Source organism: Lepisosteus platostomus, chromosome 2, assembly GCF_059453375.1.
Source record: "Lepisosteus platostomus isolate fLepPlt1 chromosome 2, fLepPlt1.hap1, whole genome shotgun sequence".
NCBI classification, from domain to species: Eukaryota; Metazoa; Chordata; class Actinopteri; order Semionotiformes; family Lepisosteidae; genus Lepisosteus; species Lepisosteus platostomus.
In genome coordinates, this window is record NC_142612.1 from 5,448,481 (window position 1) to 5,468,475 (window position 19,995).

Genomic DNA, 19,995 nt, shown 5'->3' on the forward strand with positions numbered 1-19,995 from the left:
CAATAATCCACTTTTATTAATAGTGCTAGGATGTTACACCCTTGCTTCATCCTGCTGTCGTTCCCAACGGTACTGTTCTAATCCCAAGCTGCTAATAACAGTGGTTAGTGGGGGTGACCTGGTCCTGCCAGGGCCCAGCTGCTGCCGTCTGTCTCCCGCAGCTGTGCAGTGTAGAGGGACAGCCGCGCTCCCTGGTCACAGGGCCTGAAATGAGCGAGCCACCCAGCCGCTGAAAATCTCCCGAAAACACCAGAACCAAGAACAGGAACAACAACTAAGGTTTGTGCGGTGCAGGGATTGGGCGTTTCAGAACCGCCGATGTTCAGTGAGCCTTGTTTGCGGTGTGCCATCTTTAGGGAATCTGGTCATTGGTTTACAACAGTAGAAACCTCAAGGGAGTTGTGGCCCTGTGTTCCTCTTTTTCCTTTCTTCCTGCCCAGGATGACACAGCCCCGTGAGGGGGATTCTTCCCTATGGAACAGTGATGAGTGCTGCGTTTTACAGTCGGAGAACAGGGAAGGTGAACAGGTCTTGTAGTTTTACACCCATTTTCCTATTACACGACATTTGTCTCTATGACCTTTGTCCCTGTAATGTGGTGTTTGCATGTTGTGTGAATGTATTGCAAGACTTCAGTTTTTCAAACAAAAATAGGTTTTACAATTATTATAGAACCAAAAATGAAAGTCTTACGGACGTTTTTCTACTTTATATTATTCAGCTCTTTGGTAATTAAAGGAGAAGTGTAATCTGAAGCACTGTATTTCGTTACAGCCTTTTTTTAGTTCCCAAATTTCATTGTTTTAAAGTCGGCAGCAGTAAATTTCCAGTCTGGCTGTCTTGCAGTGATTCAGCAGCTGTCAGGTTTAAGGAGGGACAGAAACTGGGGGACAGACCCCATGGTTACAGAGCTGAAACTGCACCAGGGTAGGCAGAGAAAAGGAAACTGTTTCAGATGACACAATCATTACTCGTTCCCTTTGAAAATGAGTGTGTCGGTCATGATAGATGAAGTGAAAAGTGTCCATAGAAATTAAGCAGAAATTTAGAGACGTGCAGATTTTCATACATCACAGTAAAACAAGCATACCTATAATCTTATTTTTTCAATGTGCAAATGTTGTACTGCAAAAATATGTCATGTGTAAAACTAACCTTTTACACAGATGTTTTTGAACCACTGTAAGCAAATTCCTGCTCGCAGATTACATGACAGCATTTTAGTAGATGGTTTTCCCACTATCAGTAAAGGAATTGAAAGAAACGTGGGCCCTGCGAGCTGCTGTTTGAGCCCCCCGTGTCCCGGCTGTGTTTTCAGAGAGCCCTGACGACGCCGACCTGGTCAGTGTGATCACGAGCCGACGCTTCTGCCCCTCTGTCATCACCACGGTACCCTGGGAGGGGTACCGTTTTGCCAACTATGAAATAAAAATCAAAGAATCGACAGACTGCTACGGAGCCGTTCCTTGGCCATCGGTATGTGTTTGCCGCCCCGGGGTGGCTGTTTCTCCAGCTGTTCTTTTTCATGAGGCTGCTGACTGAAGTGGCTTTCCATTCTCCGAATTTTCAGCCCTTTACCTCTGCTCATCTGCCAAAACTGATGCACACATCACTACAGCCTTGATCCCGTGGTCCTCAATAACAAAATCTAGCAGCAGGAGGTACAATAGATCCTTACCAGAGCAGCTCTCTGAAAAACTTGTTTTCTATGAATAGCTATGTATCAGGACATTGGTAGTGCAGTACTGCAAAAGCAGTGGTTGCTCTTTGGAAAGGTGTGTTGCTAAGACAGTGTAAATAACAATGTAAGTGATGAGATGTAAGTGGAACTCTTATCTGCTCCAGGATACTAACACATCATGTAAGAGATCATCTGATTTAAACAAGATGTAGGAATTTTCCTTCTTTTGTCTTGTAGGCTTTAGTGCTTGGTCATTTCCTGGACGCAAACCAAGACAAATACAACCTAATGGACAAAAATGTGATTGAGCTCGGTGCAGGAACCGGCTTAGTCTCAATAGTCGCCAGTTTACTTGGTAAGCAAGCGCCAATCATTTGAAACTATTATGTGAGATATCGCTGAGCGCTCATCTTTAAAATTCCAGGGAAATACTGATGTTAATGGATGCTAGCAGTCCTGTAACAACCAGTACTCCAGTTCCCACTGTTTGAAAGAGATGTTTGATGTGTTTCTACTGCCATAACCTCTAATAATAAGTGTAAATGTGCTAGCGTCTTTTGGCTTGGAAGGAAATCTAATGTGTCATAGTTTTAATCGCTCGTCCACAGAGAGCAATTCTTCTTGCTCACTGAGTTTGTCTCCCATGGGTGGGTGCAGGAGCGAAGGTCACTGCTACAGACCTGCCGGAGGTCCTGGGAAACCTGCAGTACAATGTGAGCAGCAACACCAAGGGGAGGTGCAGACACACGCCACGGGTCACAGAGCTGTCCTGGGGCAAGGACCTGGAGCAGAACTTCCCTCGCTCCTCCTGTCACTACGACTACATCATGGCGGCTGACGTGGTGTACAGCCACCCCTTCCTGCCGGAGCTGCTGGCCACCTTCGATCACCTGTGCCGCCATGACACCGTCATCTTCTGGGCTATGCGCTTCCGGCTTGAGAAGGAGAACAAGTTTGTGGACCAGTTCCAGAGACTCTTCGACCTGGAGCTGATTTTCGACCTCCCCAGTTTGAAAATCAAGCTGTACAGGGCCATGAGGAAGGAAAAGATAATGTCTTGAGTCCTCAGGGGCACATGTACAGCAGCTGCAATAAACTCCATCTTGTACGGACTGTTGTACGAGGACAATTTATAATATCCCTTCCTACCTTTGACCACTCACATTCATGTTGTTCCAACACACTTCTGAATTCCATCTCACTCTCCTCCCCTAAGTCCTCCCTGCTGTGCTAATCTTTCTTCTTGGGATCCCCTTTAGAGCTTTTTTCTTTTTTTTCTTAGTGTATCAGAAGCAGCGCCTTAAATGCTCTTTAATACATTATTTATTCCATTTTCTGCTCGCTTGCGGGTGGAGTTAAACATTTCAGATAGAGCACAGACGTAATGGCTGCTAAACAATTTTATTGTCATTTTGCTTTTCAGTTGCTTTTTTAATAATTGATTTTAGTACTCTCCGTTTGCCATTCAATTTAGTACTTTGAGCTCATCGTCGATTTTAGGATTACTCGAAGGCTCCTGAGAGGAGAGGGAAAGTACATTAAACAATAAATAGAAGAGATCAGAGAACACTGCAGGTAGAAGGCTATTAGAAAGGCCAAGACAGAAAAGAAAAGAATACTGCAATGGAGATCGTTTAATCCATCTATGTCCCCATCAGTCCTCACAAGCTCTCCAGTGCCTGCTAACGAGAAGCAGGACATTAACGTAATGCTAACAGCACCATACTTCATAATACAGTATGTTATTCATCCCCAGGAGGGCAGTTTAAGTGTTTTACACTCAGGCCATACAAGCCAGCTCAGGCTTTGGCAGGATATTATTGACTGATAGGACATTTTCTTCCAGCTAAAGCTTAAAGAGAATTCAGTGGGTTTTTTTTCTGTTTGTACTCTTCTATAACTTTATCTCCGAGTTGTTTTGAAACCTCCGTGGTCTTCATGGTGGCTTATTTGCCTGAAATTCAGTGCCCGACTAAGGAACCGTGCAATAAAAGAGGTATTTATTCTGAAACCACATGATTACCTACTGTACTGCACACCAACAGAGGCCATTAAGGCCATGTGTGTCTCATTAAGATAATATTGTTCACCTGAATTAACTCTGCTTTTTGCACAGCCAAATGTTCGGATGCTTACAGGTTATTTTCCCTGTCTGTTCCATTATGTTAAGAGGTGCCCGTGTCCTTTAAACATGCTTCCATGTGGTTCCTGCTTGTGTCCTCTGGATCATGTTTGGCAGTTCATTCTGAGGAAGATTGCTGCGGCAATTTCTTTGAGCATTTTGAATAGCTGTTTTGAGTCCACTTGTAGTCTTCTCTGTCTGGACTAGATTAGTTAAGCATGTCAGTGCAGGGCATTCCTTTAAACCCAGAATGCTCTTCTTTGGCCTGATTCCAGAGCAGTAATGTTTTTTCCATCATCTGATGACCAAAACTGTGCACAATGTTCTGAAAGGGCCTTACTAATGTAATACACAAAATAAACACCAACTCTGATAAACTGGTCAGGTGAGACCCTCCAGTTCTAAACCCTTGTTGACTATTAACTGGGATCTTTCCATGTGGGTTTCTATTAAAAACTCATTGATGAGTCAGGTCAGACTAGCCGTGCCCCAAGTCTGTGATGACTTAGGACAGCTTCATCACCCTTCTTGCGGATGGGCAATACTTTGACATTTTCCCAGCCCTTAGGTATTACCCTGGTCTTGAGCGACCACTGGAAAAGTGGTGTTAAAGGCTAGTGAATACCAATTCTTCTTTCCTTGAGTACAATTGGTAAAATACCATCAGACCCTCTAATAAGATTTTTTTTCTTTTAGGCGCTCCAGCAAACTGGGTAAGAAAGCAGTCATTAACCATGTCTATCAAACGTGGTTTCTGCTGCTGGTGATCCCATAGGCAAATAGCAGGATAATGTTGGCACAGGTAAGGAGACTTATTTTCTGAGCATTGTAAAAGGCAGTGAAAAGTTTGAAGAGGACATTTTAAGTATTGGGGTGCACTCTGTAATTGGCAGCTTATGGCTTGGATGAGTCCGTCTCTCTGAGTCCACAAGGATGTTACAGGAGAAGTCAGACCGCCTTACTTTTCAGTTAATGCGCACGCCAAATCACTACCTACATCAAGTTCTCAAGTTTCCAGTAGTAAACTTATACCTACAGAGAGGTTATATTTTGAGATTGGTACTGTACGCAAGAGTTGGATTAGTAACCAAAGCTGTTAATTCTATCTCTGCAGTCATATTTCAACAAGTCAAAATCTTGATATGAGCTTCAGATGCAGATGTTAAAGATCAACGCAGATGTTAATGTGTATTTGTGTTCTATGACATTCCAGTTTTATTTGGCATTGGTATGATAAGTTCCTAAAATTGCACTGTACAGTATATTTCTTTTACATACAATCTTTAAAAGCCTGTACTCCAATTCATTATCTTTGTTTTTCGTCTATTACATTTGGGCTTATAAACGTAAGAAAATCTGTAATCCACTGATCATTATCTGTGCTGTATAGTTTCGATGGCCATACAGCAAGTTTACACTCCTACCTGACCCCCTGTAGCAGTATAACATGCAGGTCTTGCTTTGCTGAAAGCAAAAACAAAGCAGTAACAGTACATAAGGGACTGTCAGCCTTTCAGATAGAAATTTGTAGGTGTTTGTGAAATGTAAAAATGTGAATCTGTGTTAACTCTTGATGTGTTAATTAAATACATGCCAATAAAGGTTCTTTATCCATGGAACTCCTGAGCTAACCAGGACCCCTGTAGAGGTACTGAACAGAACTACCATTGAAAAAAACCCACTTATTTTCTCATTTCTTGGAAGGTCTTTTCAGAAAACCAATCAGTTATGGGTGTCCTAGTAGCTCGAGCAAACGGTCTCCCATAATTTTCAGCCTTATGTGTCCTTATGGTCCCTTCAAATATTAATTTTTCTGTTTAACAAACACATGTATTCAGGGAGAGGGTAAATCACACGGATTGATAAAAGACAAGTCTGTCTTCAGGAAAACTTTCACGGCCTCCTGAGGAAATCATCCTGCCACAGTGTCAACACAGGACCCTCAAGGACCCTGTCTCAGACTTTAAAAAAATACTGATACTAGATACTGTAAATAAGACCAACCAGCCAGGTCACTCAGCCAGGTCACTCAGATATTAGGCAATAAAACTCTTCGCAACAGTTTCACATATTTGTGAAACCTCCAGATGGCTCCACTCAGTGAAAAAATAAATAAATCCTTCACAGTCTGATTGTAAAACAGACTTTAAAGAGAGAAGCTGTGTTTTTGAGTTTATAAGTAATGATGCAGCGTTAATAGAAGCCTTATTCCTGGGGGACACGCAAGTGAGGATTAGACATGGTTGTCAGAGTATGTATTGAGCTCTCTGCTGTTTATGAGAAGAATTGCTTCTCTCTGTCCATATTGAGAAGTCACAACTCCTTGATACCACAACTGAAGACCTTGCCTTGTTTTCAGAGCTCCTTAAAGTTATCACAGACACTGCAGGGAAGAAATAAGATCTTTGCTGGCTACTTATTCTACTCCGTTGGCCTCAAACCAAAGTGCTCCAGTTTCTTGGCCTTGAAGTAACACCATCTATTTGATGGTCAAATAATCATTCAATCTCCAAAGCCAGCCGTTAAGGGCTCCTTATCTTGTGTCTGCCTCGAGTGTGCCCTCTTGTACTGAGTTATGGGCTACTTTTCAAACACTGTTTTAGCCCAACTGTTGTTATGGAGAAGGTAAATCTACCAGCAGATAAACAAGACATAACAAAATATAAATTCTTGACTTCAGCTGCATTTCACTCAGGCCTCCGAATAAACATCTAGTGAAATAATACACCACTGAGTACCCTAAGATGGCAACATTTCAAGTAAACCCTGTATAAATATAGAAATTAGTACTTTTGTTTCTGTCAGTGGTTCTCAAGCTCTAAGCACATGGGATTTCTAAGCAGTCTGTCCTTGTCATTGGTGAGTTAGTACCTTACTGGGGAACAGAAGAGCATTATGTAATTGTAACTACACATACTGTACCATACCATCAGCGCACCTTTTTTGGAAGGTAACATGCAATAATCTTAAGTCCATTCCTTCTCAGGGGATTCTGTGAAAGGACTCTGGGTCAACTACGATTGTGCTCATGTACACTTTGTTAAGTGTTGTGGAAATCTGCATTAGAAATGTATTTGAAGACACCTCTGATCTGTTTTACAAATTCATTCTTTGCCACTTACAACATTTTAATACAGGATAGAGGTTGCCAACAAGGAAATGTACTCTTTAGTTATTATAGTTTTGTTGGCTCCTAATTACTCATGGCCAACACCTGATGATTTTAAAAACGGAACAGTACTGGACTAAACCCCTCTTGAATTTGTATTGACTAAACTGGAGAGCACCTCAGGACCTGGTCATTGGTCCAGGAGGTCACTGACGTCTCCTGCATGTTGATATGATTCTTCCTATGATGATGTGACATCTTCACAGCCACCATTTCAATCCTTTTTTTATATCATATTATAAAGATGATAAAAGGAGTGTTTTCTTAGCAAATCGCTCTTTGCCTGGTTTAGAGGAAACAACGTCAATCTTGTATTTATTCAGTTATTTAACTTGCAGTCACGATTAAATAGTGAAAAGTCCTTGAACAGTTTTCCTACAACTGACAGTTTTTTTAATGAGAGACATTATTTAAGCACAGAAACAATGGCAAAAGGGACCCAAACATATTGTAAGGAATACTTTAATTTTAACTCAAGGACGTGTGTCATTTTTAGCCAGGAGTTAAGACCTTTTGACAATCCCTCAGAGAGTCTTGAAAGCGTTGTTCTTCTGTTAAGATGGAAAAAGCCTTTGACACAGAAGGTCTCTGTGCTGTTGCAGTGCTTCCACCTTTTCTCCTTACCCATTCAGTTGCTTTTCAGTATTTACCCCATGTGGACCCCCCCAGCAGCTGAAGATGAGCCTGTAAAATCCTATCATATCCTATTAAGACTATGGGAAAGAGGCAGTGCCAGCTCTGAGAGAAAGGCTGACTCTGTGATTTCTGCTGCCTTAGATGCTGGAACAGAGGTCTCCAGGCCTGGCCGCAGAGAGCCTCAATCCAGTCTGTTATCCTAAATCACCTGATTTTGGGTAGGAGCACTGATCAAGCAATAAATATGTTTAATTAAGGGAACTTTGGCCTTTGCTCCTTTAGTCCTTTTTTTTAATTTTCAATCATCAAGTTAAGTTCTTTAATTCTTTTCTAAAATTATCTGTTCATCTAATCCCAGTCAAGTTGTTCCAGGTCTTTGGAAATTGCTGATTTAACGACAACCTATAAAAGCTGTGGGACAGGTGCCCCCCGAGAGCAGAGCTGCTCCTTGAGGATCCTGGCCTAGAGCGTGTCCTTCCAAATCCAGCCCTGGTGCCCAACAGTGGCAGTCGGAGCTCTTCTGGAATCCCCACCTCCTTGAGCTGCGGCCACCAGCCTCTCTGGTCCCTCTCTGGGAGGATGCCTCGCTCTGAAACCTTAGAATGTTTACAGCTGCCGGACCTTTCGGGCGACACATGACCCCCACAGATGCCAGTGTGTCAGGTGCCCGTGTAAAAATTCAGGAGGGGTATTTATAAATCCTTCACTCTGTACCCAAAGTGCTATACAGTTACCTGCATGGCAAAAATATTAAAAATCCAGACACACAGCACGGCTAGGGTACTTAAGGAATCTATATTTACTCTACTCCCTGGGTAGTGCTCTACTCCCTGGGGTATCTAAATCTACTCTGAACAAGCTGCAGTATGTCCAAAATTCAGCAGCCAGGTCTAGTGCAAGTGTTAACATTACTCCTATCCTGGAGTCCTTGCACTGGCTTCCGGTCAAATTCCGCATAGACTTTAAAATCCTCATGCTCACCTATAAGGCTTTACATGGCTTGGCACCTCAATACCTGTCTGAACTTTTATCGCCCTACTCCCCACCTCTCAACCTCCGCTCTTCAAATTCTGCCCTCCTTACTGTCCTCCAAGCCCGTCTACATTGTATGGGCGACAGGGCCTTCTCCTGCTATGCCCCCAACCTCTGGAACTCTTTGCCCAAGGATATCAGAGAGTCACCTTCTCTAAACTCCTTCAAATCCAGACTCAAAACCTTCTTCTTCAGAAAAGCCTTTACTTAACTGGTTCCATTCTTCACCCCTCTGCTCTTCTTAGTACCACCTTCCACGGTCTCCTCTATTGTTATTGTTGTATTGTTGTAATTATAATTGTGTCCTATCTTGTGAAATCTTCTTATTTATTGTTGTAGTCTTCTTATTTATTGTTATTGTCATCCTGTAAAGCGCTTTGAGAAGCCACCTTTAAAGGCGCTATATAAAATAAAGTTTATTATTATTATTATTATTATTATTATTATTATTATTATTATTATTACCCATTTTCAAAATCAATAGTACTGTTAAACTACATGAGCTAAGAAGAGTTTTATAGAGGTCATTTGGAACCCAATCATTTTGTACCCTTATTTATTTGATTGTATAAAAACGTATTTTTATACATATTATCTATTGCTGTAGCCTCATAGATGGGCAGTCAAGGCATTTAACAGCTACAAGCTGTGCAGGGCGTAGCCTTGTCTTGACTGTTGAGACCATACTCCTATTGAACTAGCAACTCCAGTCAGTTTTATCGAGGAGGGTAAAACTAGCAATCAAACAGGATTATGTTAAACGTTTTGTTCAGTCTAATTAAGCAGACAACACCCTTAGTCAGTTATAAGACCCATACCTACATCAAGCTTAATTAACCTTAATCAAGCTTGAAAGGTTCTTCTTCCCTTAACTACCTGACAGTACCATTTTGGATATGCAAAAATGACATTTTAAATGGCTGATAATATATGGGCAGTGCATGGTGAGGCATCCAGTTTCTACAAGATAATCAGCTGCCATACTGCTAAAAACATAAATCAGAAATCCTGCGAGATGGTTTTTGCCGCCCTGTTGACATTACACACTCCATATTAGCTTTCAGCATAAAATGAAGTTAAAAACAGAAGTGCTGGTTGTGCGTAGGGTATTTTGAAAGACAGCAAAACCCAAAATGTGGGATCAAGGCACTTGTGAATGTGGATACAGGTCATACCCTGGGGCACTGAACAGAACAGACCTGAGAGCGTCGCAGGCTCTGGATATTCTCACTCTCGTGTTTACGTTTTCACACTCTCTCTTAAAAGGCACCAGGACGGTTTCTTCGGAAACAAGAAGGTAAATACGAAATAAATCCTAACGGATCGCTTTACTACTGAAATTTCTGTACATACATTTTGGTTTGAGAAAAGCTCAAATGCGTTCCTTTAACAAACCTTTGTTGTGTGTTTTTCATACCTTTTATTCATTTCTTCTTAATTGTTATTTCTACAACCTCTGCTATGATTAGAAACACTGACTCCTGCCCATTACATGATACAAACAGTTAATGGCCACACTCATGTATATTCTGTCAGAATGCTAGCTCCACACAAGTACTCTAACTTCATGAATTGAAGTCATGAATTGTTTTAATAGTAATATCAACAAAACCTGTAAATCCCTCTAAGGTGTTGTCACATGATATCCTGGTTTCTTCAACTCACTGGCAAATTTGTTTTTGTTCTTCATTTAAACATGTTTTGTGATTTTTTTGTATCAGCCTGAATTGATTCAGCTCATTTGCTAAATTGTCACACCCAGTGCTTACCCTAAATAACATAACCATTACCTAATCAAACAGAATAAAGTAAATAATATGCATTTAGCAAGGTTACCAGTAACCATACATATTGCAATCCACCTATAACTATTACCATTCTGAAAACCTTCAGGGGACTTTCCTTTGGGATGGTGACAGTGTGGCATGTGCAAAATGTGACTCTGGGTAAATGGGTCATGAACAAGAGCACCATTTCAATCCTGGATAAATGCCTGTACTAAGTAACATCACAGACATAGTAGGCTATAGTTCGCACTTACATGTTAAGAGTTATGAACACTATACTTCATTCAAGATATTGAGTCAATAAAGGCAAGTTACCACCTCGTTGAGACTGCTAGCTTACCTGTTGAGTGCACTGGATTGTTCTCATATCATCTGCAGGTTTCCTGCTATGATGTGTGTAATATTTCCTACACGTGTTTAAGGGACATAGCAATTCTTTATATACTCAACATTATTTTTATATTAGAATAGCCTAATGTTTATTTTTGGCTACAGAATAATTGATTACAGATTTCCTGGTGTTTTGATTATGTGGTTGATATAAAACAGCATAAAACAGCTACTATCATGGAGATAAGGGACACATTGAATGTGAGAACATTGAAGATAGAGAACAGACGGCACTATATCTTACAAACCATAGCTCACTTGAGATTGTTAATTTGTGGTGGGCAGCAGAAGGGACTGCAGCAACACAGCAGGCTTAGCCTGAACTGTGATGACACAGAAGTAGAATAGGAATGAGTAGCGAGTAATCACTTATTGAGGTTTGTTAGGTCTGAAAGAATGAGAATGGATTTGAAGCAGAACCCCAAAAAGAATAGGAAAAATCAGTTTCTTGTGCAGGTGAAACCTGGGAGAATAGAAAGTGTAGATGGCCAACACCGCACCAGTTGGACACCAATATAAGGGGGATAAAGGAGGAGGAAATGCTTTTTGTAGAAGCCTGGACTGCAACCAGGACACAGACATCTAGGAAGAGTGAAGGCTGTAAACAAGAAGGCCTTGAAACAATGTATCCTTGGAGAGGATGAGCATCAGCAACTGGGGTAGCTCCTATCAGGATTGAGGAAAGTGGAGCTGTAGGAGCAGTGGGTTGGACAGTCAGCCAGAAATGTCGAGAGAAAAGGGGGACAGAGGAAGACTGCAGAGGAGAAAAATTAGAAGAGAGAGATGAGGGGAAGTGACCACAATTGTTCTGTAGTTCCAGGGAGGGCTGACAACGTCAGGAGAACTGGAAGAAAAGAGCAAACAGCACAGCAGAATCAGATAGCTAGTTTTTTGGGTTTTTTTAGAATTTGGGGTTGAATGGCTACGTGTTTGGGATACGGTAAGGAATCAACTCACTTGCCTTGTTGGAGGTGAATGCGACAAAAGATAAGGTTTTATCAACCATTTTCTTGTACCCTTCTCCTGATTTGTGCTTTTCTTTCCCTAAAATACTTTGAAATCTCCTTTGTCCGTGATTAGTATTTCAGTACCCAAAGAAGGAACCGCACAGATATGTTTTTATTGTTTTATTATGTTCATTCAATATTCACATATTCATCACGTGACCCACTATTATTGTGCACAGAAGCCATTCAACTAATTCTGTGGCTCATTAAGGTAATTTTGTGTCACTAAATTAAAGTCGGTTTGCGACAGCAAAGTGTTGGATTACTTATGAAATGATGACTTCTAGACTATTCTTCCATATTATTTACTTCTTTAATTTTGCTTTTTGCTTTGAATGTGAGGAATATTCTGTGTATATAACAAATATTAATTACTACTTCAAAATGTTCATGACTGCAAGTTTTAAAGCAACAAAATGTGAAAACAGCAAGGGTCTGAAAACTTTTGCATGGCTATATACTGTGTTCGTAGAATTCCCTCCCGCCATGTCGTCAGAGTGATGATCATTTTAAAGTTTAAAATGTTGTGTTGGATTCTCTTTATCCTAAAAAATGAAAGACAAAATCTTTCTGCTCCAGCTGACAATTATGGCATTTTTTCTCACACAAAATAAGGATGCCTCCTGGCACAAAAAGCCAGTATACTTTTATTTCTTAAAACGTTCTATTGGTGAGAACTGGTGATGCCATCTACTGTATGTTCTCTGGTGTCATCTTCAGGCCCTAGTTTCTCCACTAAATATGTATTCTTCATCATTTAAAATAATAATAATAAATCCTGCAAGCTTCTTTAGTCCTACGTCTAATTAAAATGTCCTTTTTCCTTGTATCCTATAGTCTGTGCATGGTCAGAATGGAGTTTGCAATTTTCCCGAGTGCACCTGAGACAGTGTGAGTGTGTCACAGTGCTCCGTGATTTCCCTGTCGTCTGTACAATCCCAGCAGTGCAGTCCCCGGTGAGCAAGATGCCAGATGCCTGTCAGCTGGGCATCTCCAACACAGACTGCTGCTCAAGAGAAGCCATTGACTCTCCCACTCTGCAGTCAAACCGAGCGAACACCCCTCTATGGCGCAATTGCACAGCTGCCGTAGGCAGTCAAGAGCAAATGGGACAAACAGGCTGAGAGCTGGATTCACCTCCCTGCCATGGCCATGTCGAACAGGTCAGGTGGTTTGCTAGAGGGTTCTCTGGACACAGCCCTTTTCACAAGAGCACCCCAAGCCTCCTCTTTCTCCCTCTCTGTCCCCCTCTGGCTGTCATTGTGTTGTAATTTTGTAATGTTTCTCTAAATAAAGATGTGGTCATATTGGGGCGATAACAGTACAGAGGGGAGGGGCCCTTGAAGATGCTCTTCTTCTATAAACCCAGGAGCAAGTGATCAGGAATGCAGTCAGCAAATCCACTCTGCAGGAAAGGAAAAAGGTAATGAGACAACTTCTCCTGCTTTGCACTTGTTAATACCCTGTCTGCATGGAGGCTGATGCTAATACCTGGTGTGGGGTCTGAAATAGGCTGTGGTATTAGACAACCCATTTCTGCAGCAGTTCAGACTACTAGCATGCTAGGATTTAATGATGTCATAATTTATTTTCTGCTTTCTGAATGAAAAAAACAACAGAATTTGCCTGTACAACAGTACTGTAGCATTCACCTGGAATATGGATGCTGGAGAAAAACAAAGCAATGGATTGTTTTGTAATTTGCTAGAATTCATCATGTTCTTGTTCTTGAAAGGGTTTTCCTGCAGTTAGCTCTGTTTTCAGTACAATGGGATGCTTTCCAATTACCGTAGTCAGGAAAACCCTGAGACTCCATGCAGCTAAAGTTTCAGTTAAAAATATATTTATAATATAGAGCAGTTCATTTGTGGGACAGCAGTAACTGGGGTAGTACCGAATGTATTTATAGCAGAATCATCTTATAATGGTCTGTAATTTTTATTTCTTGGTTTCATGCTGTCAAAATTGTTGACCTAACCAAACATTTTAGAAGTAATACAGATTGTTGCAATTATCTACTGTGTATTGCTATTTGTATCAGCACAAAAGAAGACCATTACTAACCATTCATTGTGAATTGAACCATCAATTATTTTAAAAAGTGCAAGTTATCCTCAGGTTTTATACCTTAAAACGTGACTGTGTAGGTTTAGATCTCCCCCCACTTTTGGTCTGTTAATTTAGTATTCAGATTTTAAGAGGTGTAAACACCCTCTCATGACTAGCATGTTCGCTTTGAAACCGATGATCACGAGTTCTAGCTTGGGTTACATCACAGACGGGCTGTGCCTGTGATTCCATAAGCAGCAAAGTCCAGTTAGATGAGCACTTTTGAAGGCAGGGTGGGATTAGTCTTCCAGGGCTCTCCTAGGTCTCAATGATCACTGGAGCCATGGGGTGCTGTAGGTGAGAGATGTGCCTCTCCTTCGTCTGATGCTAAACCTCTTGCATGTGGCTGTATAGCCTGTGATGCACTAAAAGATGACTGTCTCAAAGTTGGGAAGGTTGGAGGAGTCCGTGTGCGCATTTTTATTCTCCCCCGTGTGCAGTCACAGGGTTCATAGTTGCGAATTTAAAAGTGTGAAAAACGCACAATTGGATATGTTATAGTCCACATTAGAATGCCAATAATCTTTTTAATTGATTGTAATTAAACATTCATGCTTTGACTAGATGCCATCCATTTTATAGACATACTAACAGATGTTCCTTTAACAGATGAATGAAACTACACACATACCCTTCTGAAGAGAGGTAGAGCCTAGGGAGAGAAGGTGTTTATGTGAATTATGATAAGTTAATATAGGACTGAAATAGGACTACTGTACCGAGGGAGCAACATGGGCATTACTGACAGGGTTTTGGCAAGAACAAACATATAGGAGGTATTTTCCTCGAAATATCTTTCGAGTGTTTCATCATCATGTTAAAAATAGGCAGTGTATTCTGGTTAGACCTACTATCCCGTTATCTTTTCGTTCAAAGTTGATGGTTTCCAAACAGTTTTTGAACAAGTGGCCCAGATATATTTACTGGCCTGTCTGTTGTAAGCTTCCAGTTGTTCAAAGTTTCCAAAAGTACTAATGTACCAAGTTACTATATCCTGTACCAATTGTGAAACCAGTCTAGTACTGCACTAACCAATTTCCACAGCTAAACAGTAATCGCATTTTGTGGAATTGTATGTGAGCACCAGGACTTAGAAAACTATGATAGAAAGCTAATTTTAACCCTCTTCATTACCAAAAGACATTAAAAAGATTAATTTATTCAAATATATTTTAAAATGACTGTGAGTGGGATTCCCAAAGTGGCTTGCACACAGTTGGCAAAGTACCACCAGGGTATGCTTGGCATTTGCAGATGAGAGTCCGCTTGACTCTTGGCAAAACTACAACTTCTGTGACTTGTTGAATGCCTGCAGGCCTGCAGTACTTAACCCCTAGTTCAGTCTGCACTAGCTCTCCTGTGTGGCACTGAGGTTTGCCAAAGAGTTGAGTGGCTTTGAAAGGTGGGTGATACCCTGGTTCTGAAGCCCTGAAAAACTGACAAAATAATATGCAATAACAAAATAGGCTGCTGTTTTGACATGCACTGGCAGGAAGAAAATCTTGCATCCGAGGGTATAGTTGCTTACTGTTTTTCAGGGGTAGCCAACCTGACAAAACAAATGACAATTTGTATGTGCTAAAATGTGTCCAATTTTACACTTTAATACACAAGATGGAGTTTGACAGAACCATCTGCATGTGATGCATGTGATTACAATTGTCAATTTATGAACTACAACTCATAGTTCTGCAGTTATTCATATAAATGTTAATAAGGTTCAATAAATGAAACAGACTTCATCTGCTGACTCTTCCCAAGTAGCTAAACCTGTAAATGTGCTCTTTCGGAGTGTTAGAGAAGTCTAGGGGTGGGGTGGAGTGGTGGCTCTGTGGCTCAGGATCTGCACCTGTGGCAGGAGGGTTGCTGGTTTGTATCCTGCAGCCGGCAGAGGAATCCTACTCTGTTGAGCCCCTGAGCAAGGCCCTTAACCCCAACTGCTCCAGGGGTGCCGTATAAATGGCTGACCCTGCGCTCTGACCCCAAGCTTCTCTCCCTGTCTGTGTGTCTCATGGAGAGCAAGCTGGGGTATGTGGAAAGACAGATTCCTAATGCAAGAACTTGTACAGTATATGGCCACTAAAGTGATCTTATCTTAATAAGTCCAAAAATCCAGACAATGCTGGTTATCATTAGCTAGCTTTGACCAGAACTCTCCAAGTGGCAGTTAGGGAATTGGCCTTTTGCCGCTAGCCTTGAGTTGACTTGAGGATATTAATGGCTGCACATTAGGAATTAATCCTGCACCACAACTATTCCCTTAGAATTGGCAGGCCCCGTGTGAACCTGTGGTGTTGTCAGTGAGTTCCGCATTACTTCACCAGCCAATGCTAACTCTTCATTACAGGCCTGGTCAATGTGGCAGAAAGAACTTGATAGATAGCTCTTGCATCTGCATGTTTGTGGAGGGTAGCTCCCCGCCGTACTTCCTTGTTTCTTTTCTAAATCTTTGTTTAACAGGAGATTTCCTTTTTCTGTTAGTCGCTCCTTGTTGCTATGGAAACTATCTGTTCAGGGAATTTAGAAGAGACAGGGGGTCCTGGCCAAACGATGGAGTATGAGGAAGAAGAGGAGCCCCTTCCTGCACCTGTTACCGCGGAAGAAGGCGTGTCTCCTCACCTTTCAAAGCATGATTAGCCATTTCCCAATTCACCTTTCTGTACCCGCAGATTGCTGACTGGTATTTGTTTGTGTCCCCTTGACAGAAGCACCAGATGAGACTCAACATGAGCCCAGTCCTCCAGAACCCAAGAAACCCTGGCAGCCCAGCATATACTGCACCTTCGACAAGGAACGCCACCATTTTGTGGGCTATGAGATCTGTATCCGGGAGTCGATTGACTCCTACGGCGCGATCGTTTGGCCAGCGGTGAGCAGGCGACAGTGAAAGAGTAGTGGTGTGCTGCCGCAGTCATCAGATACAATCACAGTTCCACATACTTCAGCTCCCTGTGAGCACTGCAGGGGACTGAAAATTAAAGAGAGATCAGTCCTATTCTAAACAACCCGCCAAGTAACTGGATCAGTCAGAAAATGGCCCATAGGAACGCAGGGCTCTGCGGTGGCTCCTCCAGAGAAATCCTCTTCCCAAGTGATGGATGAGTTGGGCTTCCTACAAATCTGCAGCCCACAATCCAGGCTTTATCACATACCAGCTGCACAGAGCATGGGTGCTTATCTTATCAAGGTGGCAAGATAAGATCACAAAGGAACAAGTAATAGGTTTATTCCATGCTGAAAAAAAGAAGAAAGAGACTCTCTTTCTTCTTTTTTTCAGCATGGAATAAACCTATTACTTGTTCCTTTGCAGCCTACACATGCTGACGCAGCTACCCACAAGATAAGATCACATCACTTAATGGCCACATACAATTTCTTGCATTAGGAATTTATCTTTTCGCATACCCCAGCTTGCTCTCCATGAGACACACAGGCAGGGAGAGAAGCTGGGGGTCAGAGCGCAGGGTCAGCTATTTATACAGCACCTCTGGAGCAGCTGGGGTGAAGGGCCTTGCCTGGGGGCCCAACAAAGTATGATTCCTCTGCCAGCCGCAGGATACGAACCGGCAACCTTCCTGCCACAGGTGCAGATCCTGAGCCACAGAGCCACCGCTCCGCCCACTGCTTGGGCAGAGTATGAACAGCCCAGTAGTGTGAAATCATACAGTGCAAATATTAGCTTTGTCTGCACTTTCCCCATTCCTCTGTGGTGCTTATTACAATATTTGTCCTCATGGGAAGCCCAGCTGGGTTCTTCCAGGGCTGAGCTGGATTGAATATCTCTTCCACCTTCCAAGAAATTACAGCAGGACTGGGGGGGGGGGGGAATGGAATCTTGTTTAGTCTTTTAATATATTAAGAAAAAACAAGATAAAGATGAATTTCAAAACATTTAAGCTTGTTTTACAGCCATAAAGAAGTGTCAGACCTGCTTTTTATGGATTTATGGATTTTTATTCTTAAATCTGTTCCTTCAGGCAGTGGCCTTGTGCCAGTATCTTGAGAACAATCAGCATCAATTTAATCTGCAAGACAAGTCCGTCCTTGAGATCGGAGCAGGAACAGGGCTGCTCTCCATAGTGGCTTGCTTGCTCGGTAAGTCTTCCGAGAGGTTCTCCTCAGAAGTCCTGTGCAAAGGACATTTTGAAAACCACTGGACAGGCTTTTTGAGCACGTCTGTCTGTTTTCATCTCCAGGGGCATGGGTCACAGCCACTGATCTGCCTGAAGTCCTGGGTAACCTCAGATCCAACCTGACAAAGAATACCCGCGGACTCTGCAGGTATAACCCTCAGGTGGCCGAGCTGTCGTGGGGTAAGGACTTGGAGCACACCTTCCCAAGATCCGTTTACCGGTATGACTATGTCCTGGCGGCCGATGTTGTCTACCACCACGATTATCTGGACAGTCTGCTCGTCACGATGCAGCACTTCTGCCAGCCTGGCACAACCCTTCTGTGGGCAAACAAGGTCAGGTTTGAGTCAGATATAAAGTTCACCGAAAAATTCCAAAGCACGTTCTGCACCACGCTTCTGGGAGAGTTTCCAGACACGAATGTCAAGATCTTCATGGCAACATTGAAAGAGAAAGCCTTCCTTTCCTGAGGAAAAAGGAAATGCACAACAGGCAGCTTTAGTGATTTTTTAAGATTTATCAGAATGTCTCATTGTCTCCATGTCTCAGCCAGGCAGTTCAGCAAATCCCCCCTGCTGTCCTCAACACTAACCTTGTATTCAGTTCTTGTTTTTGACATTCCTTGCAGACATCGCTTTATAAATGCTAGCAGTAACTTGAAGTCATTTAGTACATATTTACTGTAAAGTTGACCATACAGTGTATATAACTACACAACTGGAAGAAGACAGCATATAATTTTTTAACTATGTTTCATTTGTGTTTGCTTTATCGCAGGAATGGCTCTATACACTACTAGAGCATGTAGCATCTTTAAATAACAGGTCTTATAATTTGTGAGCTGCTTAGTTTTGTACCACTTGATGGAATAAACTTACAAAACGCTTGTGGGGTGGGTACTCTTAGAGAGCCAGGCGATTGTACTCCTGGTAAGAGCAGCAGCCCCCAGGAGCCTGTCCTGAGGCGTATGATACAAGGAGAGACCCCTGCCAGCCCACTGCAAGGCACTTATAGACACACAGCGACCCTGGCCAGACGGGAGGAAACTGCAGCACCCATCTAGTAAAAGCCCAGAAGGACACAGAGAGCCATGTGCAGGCTCTTTAAAGGAAGCACACCTGGCCCAGAATCGAACCCAGGGCCCAGATGAGGTGTTAACCACCGTACTGCCCCATTAAAACATCATATTGGTACTGTACATACTGGCAAACCATTCATTTTCTAGCTTTAGGAAGAGAGTTTTAAATAAGTGGAGGAATGACCTAGTGCTCGATTTCCCCAGAAATACGAACCCTGTTGTTTAATCTACAAATAAATAATTGCATTAAATAATCGGGCTGGTTTGGGTTTTTTACCGTCGGGAAAAAAATAAGATAATCAATTAGCTTTTGCTTTGATGTGGTTGCTCAATGAAAAGTAAATGATTACTTTATATCCATCCTATGTGAATGTTGTTTAGATAACTGGTCATCATGTTGTTAGTAATGGAGTACAGCACAACAGCATTAATCTTCCTCCAGAAAGAAGCAGAAATGTGCTGAACCTCACAGGTAAAACAACGTCTTTCTCTGATCAGACAAAGAATGATCAAAGAACCCTGGAATCAGAATGAGAGTACAAAGCTTCAATGCTCCAGTGTGGAGGGTTGTGTTCACGACTGTGTGCCATTCCACATCATCAATAAAAATAAAGTGGAACTCTACACAGCAAGCCTCTCTCTTCCTCAGTCACATCCGGAGGTCATGGGTTGTTATATCTCCGACCTACAGTAAATTCCTTTGGGAGGCTCAATTTGCGTGCACACATGCCTTGCAGCGTCGACACAATTCCCTCCAGATCTCAGAACAGGCCCCTGGCTGGTGGAGACCACCGCTGGTACCAGTCCTGGAGCACCAAGTCTTCCTCAGGGGAAGCCTGACGCCCTGTCAT

General features: G+C 42.3%; 2 protein-coding genes across 2 annotated transcripts; both read left to right on the forward strand.

The window, feature by feature from the left end:
* Positions 1–123: 123 nt before the first annotated feature.
* On the forward strand, positions 124–2,794 carry mettl21e (methyltransferase like 21e). The gene is made up of 5 exons (XM_088647245.1): positions 124–279; positions 441–520; positions 1,319–1,476; positions 1,919–2,036; positions 2,339–2,794. The coding sequence occupies exons 2-5, from the start codon at positions 442–444 to the stop codon at positions 2,740–2,742; spliced, it is 759 nt and encodes a 252-aa protein (XP_088503371.1). The 5' UTR covers positions 124–279; position 441; the 3' UTR covers positions 2,743–2,794.
* Positions 2,795–12,918: 10,124 nt separating this feature from the next.
* On the forward strand, positions 12,919–19,398 carry mettl21ca (methyltransferase 21C, AARS1 lysine a). Its single transcript, XM_088647229.1, has 5 exons — positions 12,919–13,247; positions 16,415–16,538; positions 16,639–16,802; positions 17,911–18,028; positions 18,130–19,398. The coding sequence occupies exons 2-5, from the start codon at positions 16,430–16,432 to the stop codon at positions 18,534–18,536; spliced, it is 798 nt and encodes a 265-aa protein (XP_088503355.1). The 5' UTR covers positions 12,919–13,247; positions 16,415–16,429; the 3' UTR covers positions 18,537–19,398.
* Positions 19,399–19,995: the final 597 nt, after the last annotated feature.

Coding starts and splice junctions, on each gene's coding strand:
- mettl21e (XM_088647245.1), top strand. CDS start 442: ATGACACAGCCCCGTGAGGGGGATTCTTCCCTATGGAACAGTGATGAG. Junction 521..1,318: donor ACAGTCGGAGAACAGGGAAG/GTGAACAGGTCT, acceptor CTGTGTTTTCAG/AGAGCCCTGACGACGCCGAC. Junction 2,037..2,338: donor AATAGTCGCCAGTTTACTTG/GTAAGCAAGCGC, acceptor GGGTGGGTGCAG/GAGCGAAGGTCACTGCTACA.
- mettl21ca (XM_088647229.1), top strand. CDS start 16,430: ATGGAAACTATCTGTTCAGGGAATTTAGAAGAGACAGGGGGTCCTGGC. Junction 16,539..16,638: donor ACCTGTTACCGCGGAAGAAG/GCGTGTCTCCTC, acceptor TCCCCTTGACAG/AAGCACCAGATGAGACTCAA. Junction 16,803..17,910: donor GCGCGATCGTTTGGCCAGCG/GTGAGCAGGCGA, acceptor CTGTTCCTTCAG/GCAGTGGCCTTGTGCCAGTA.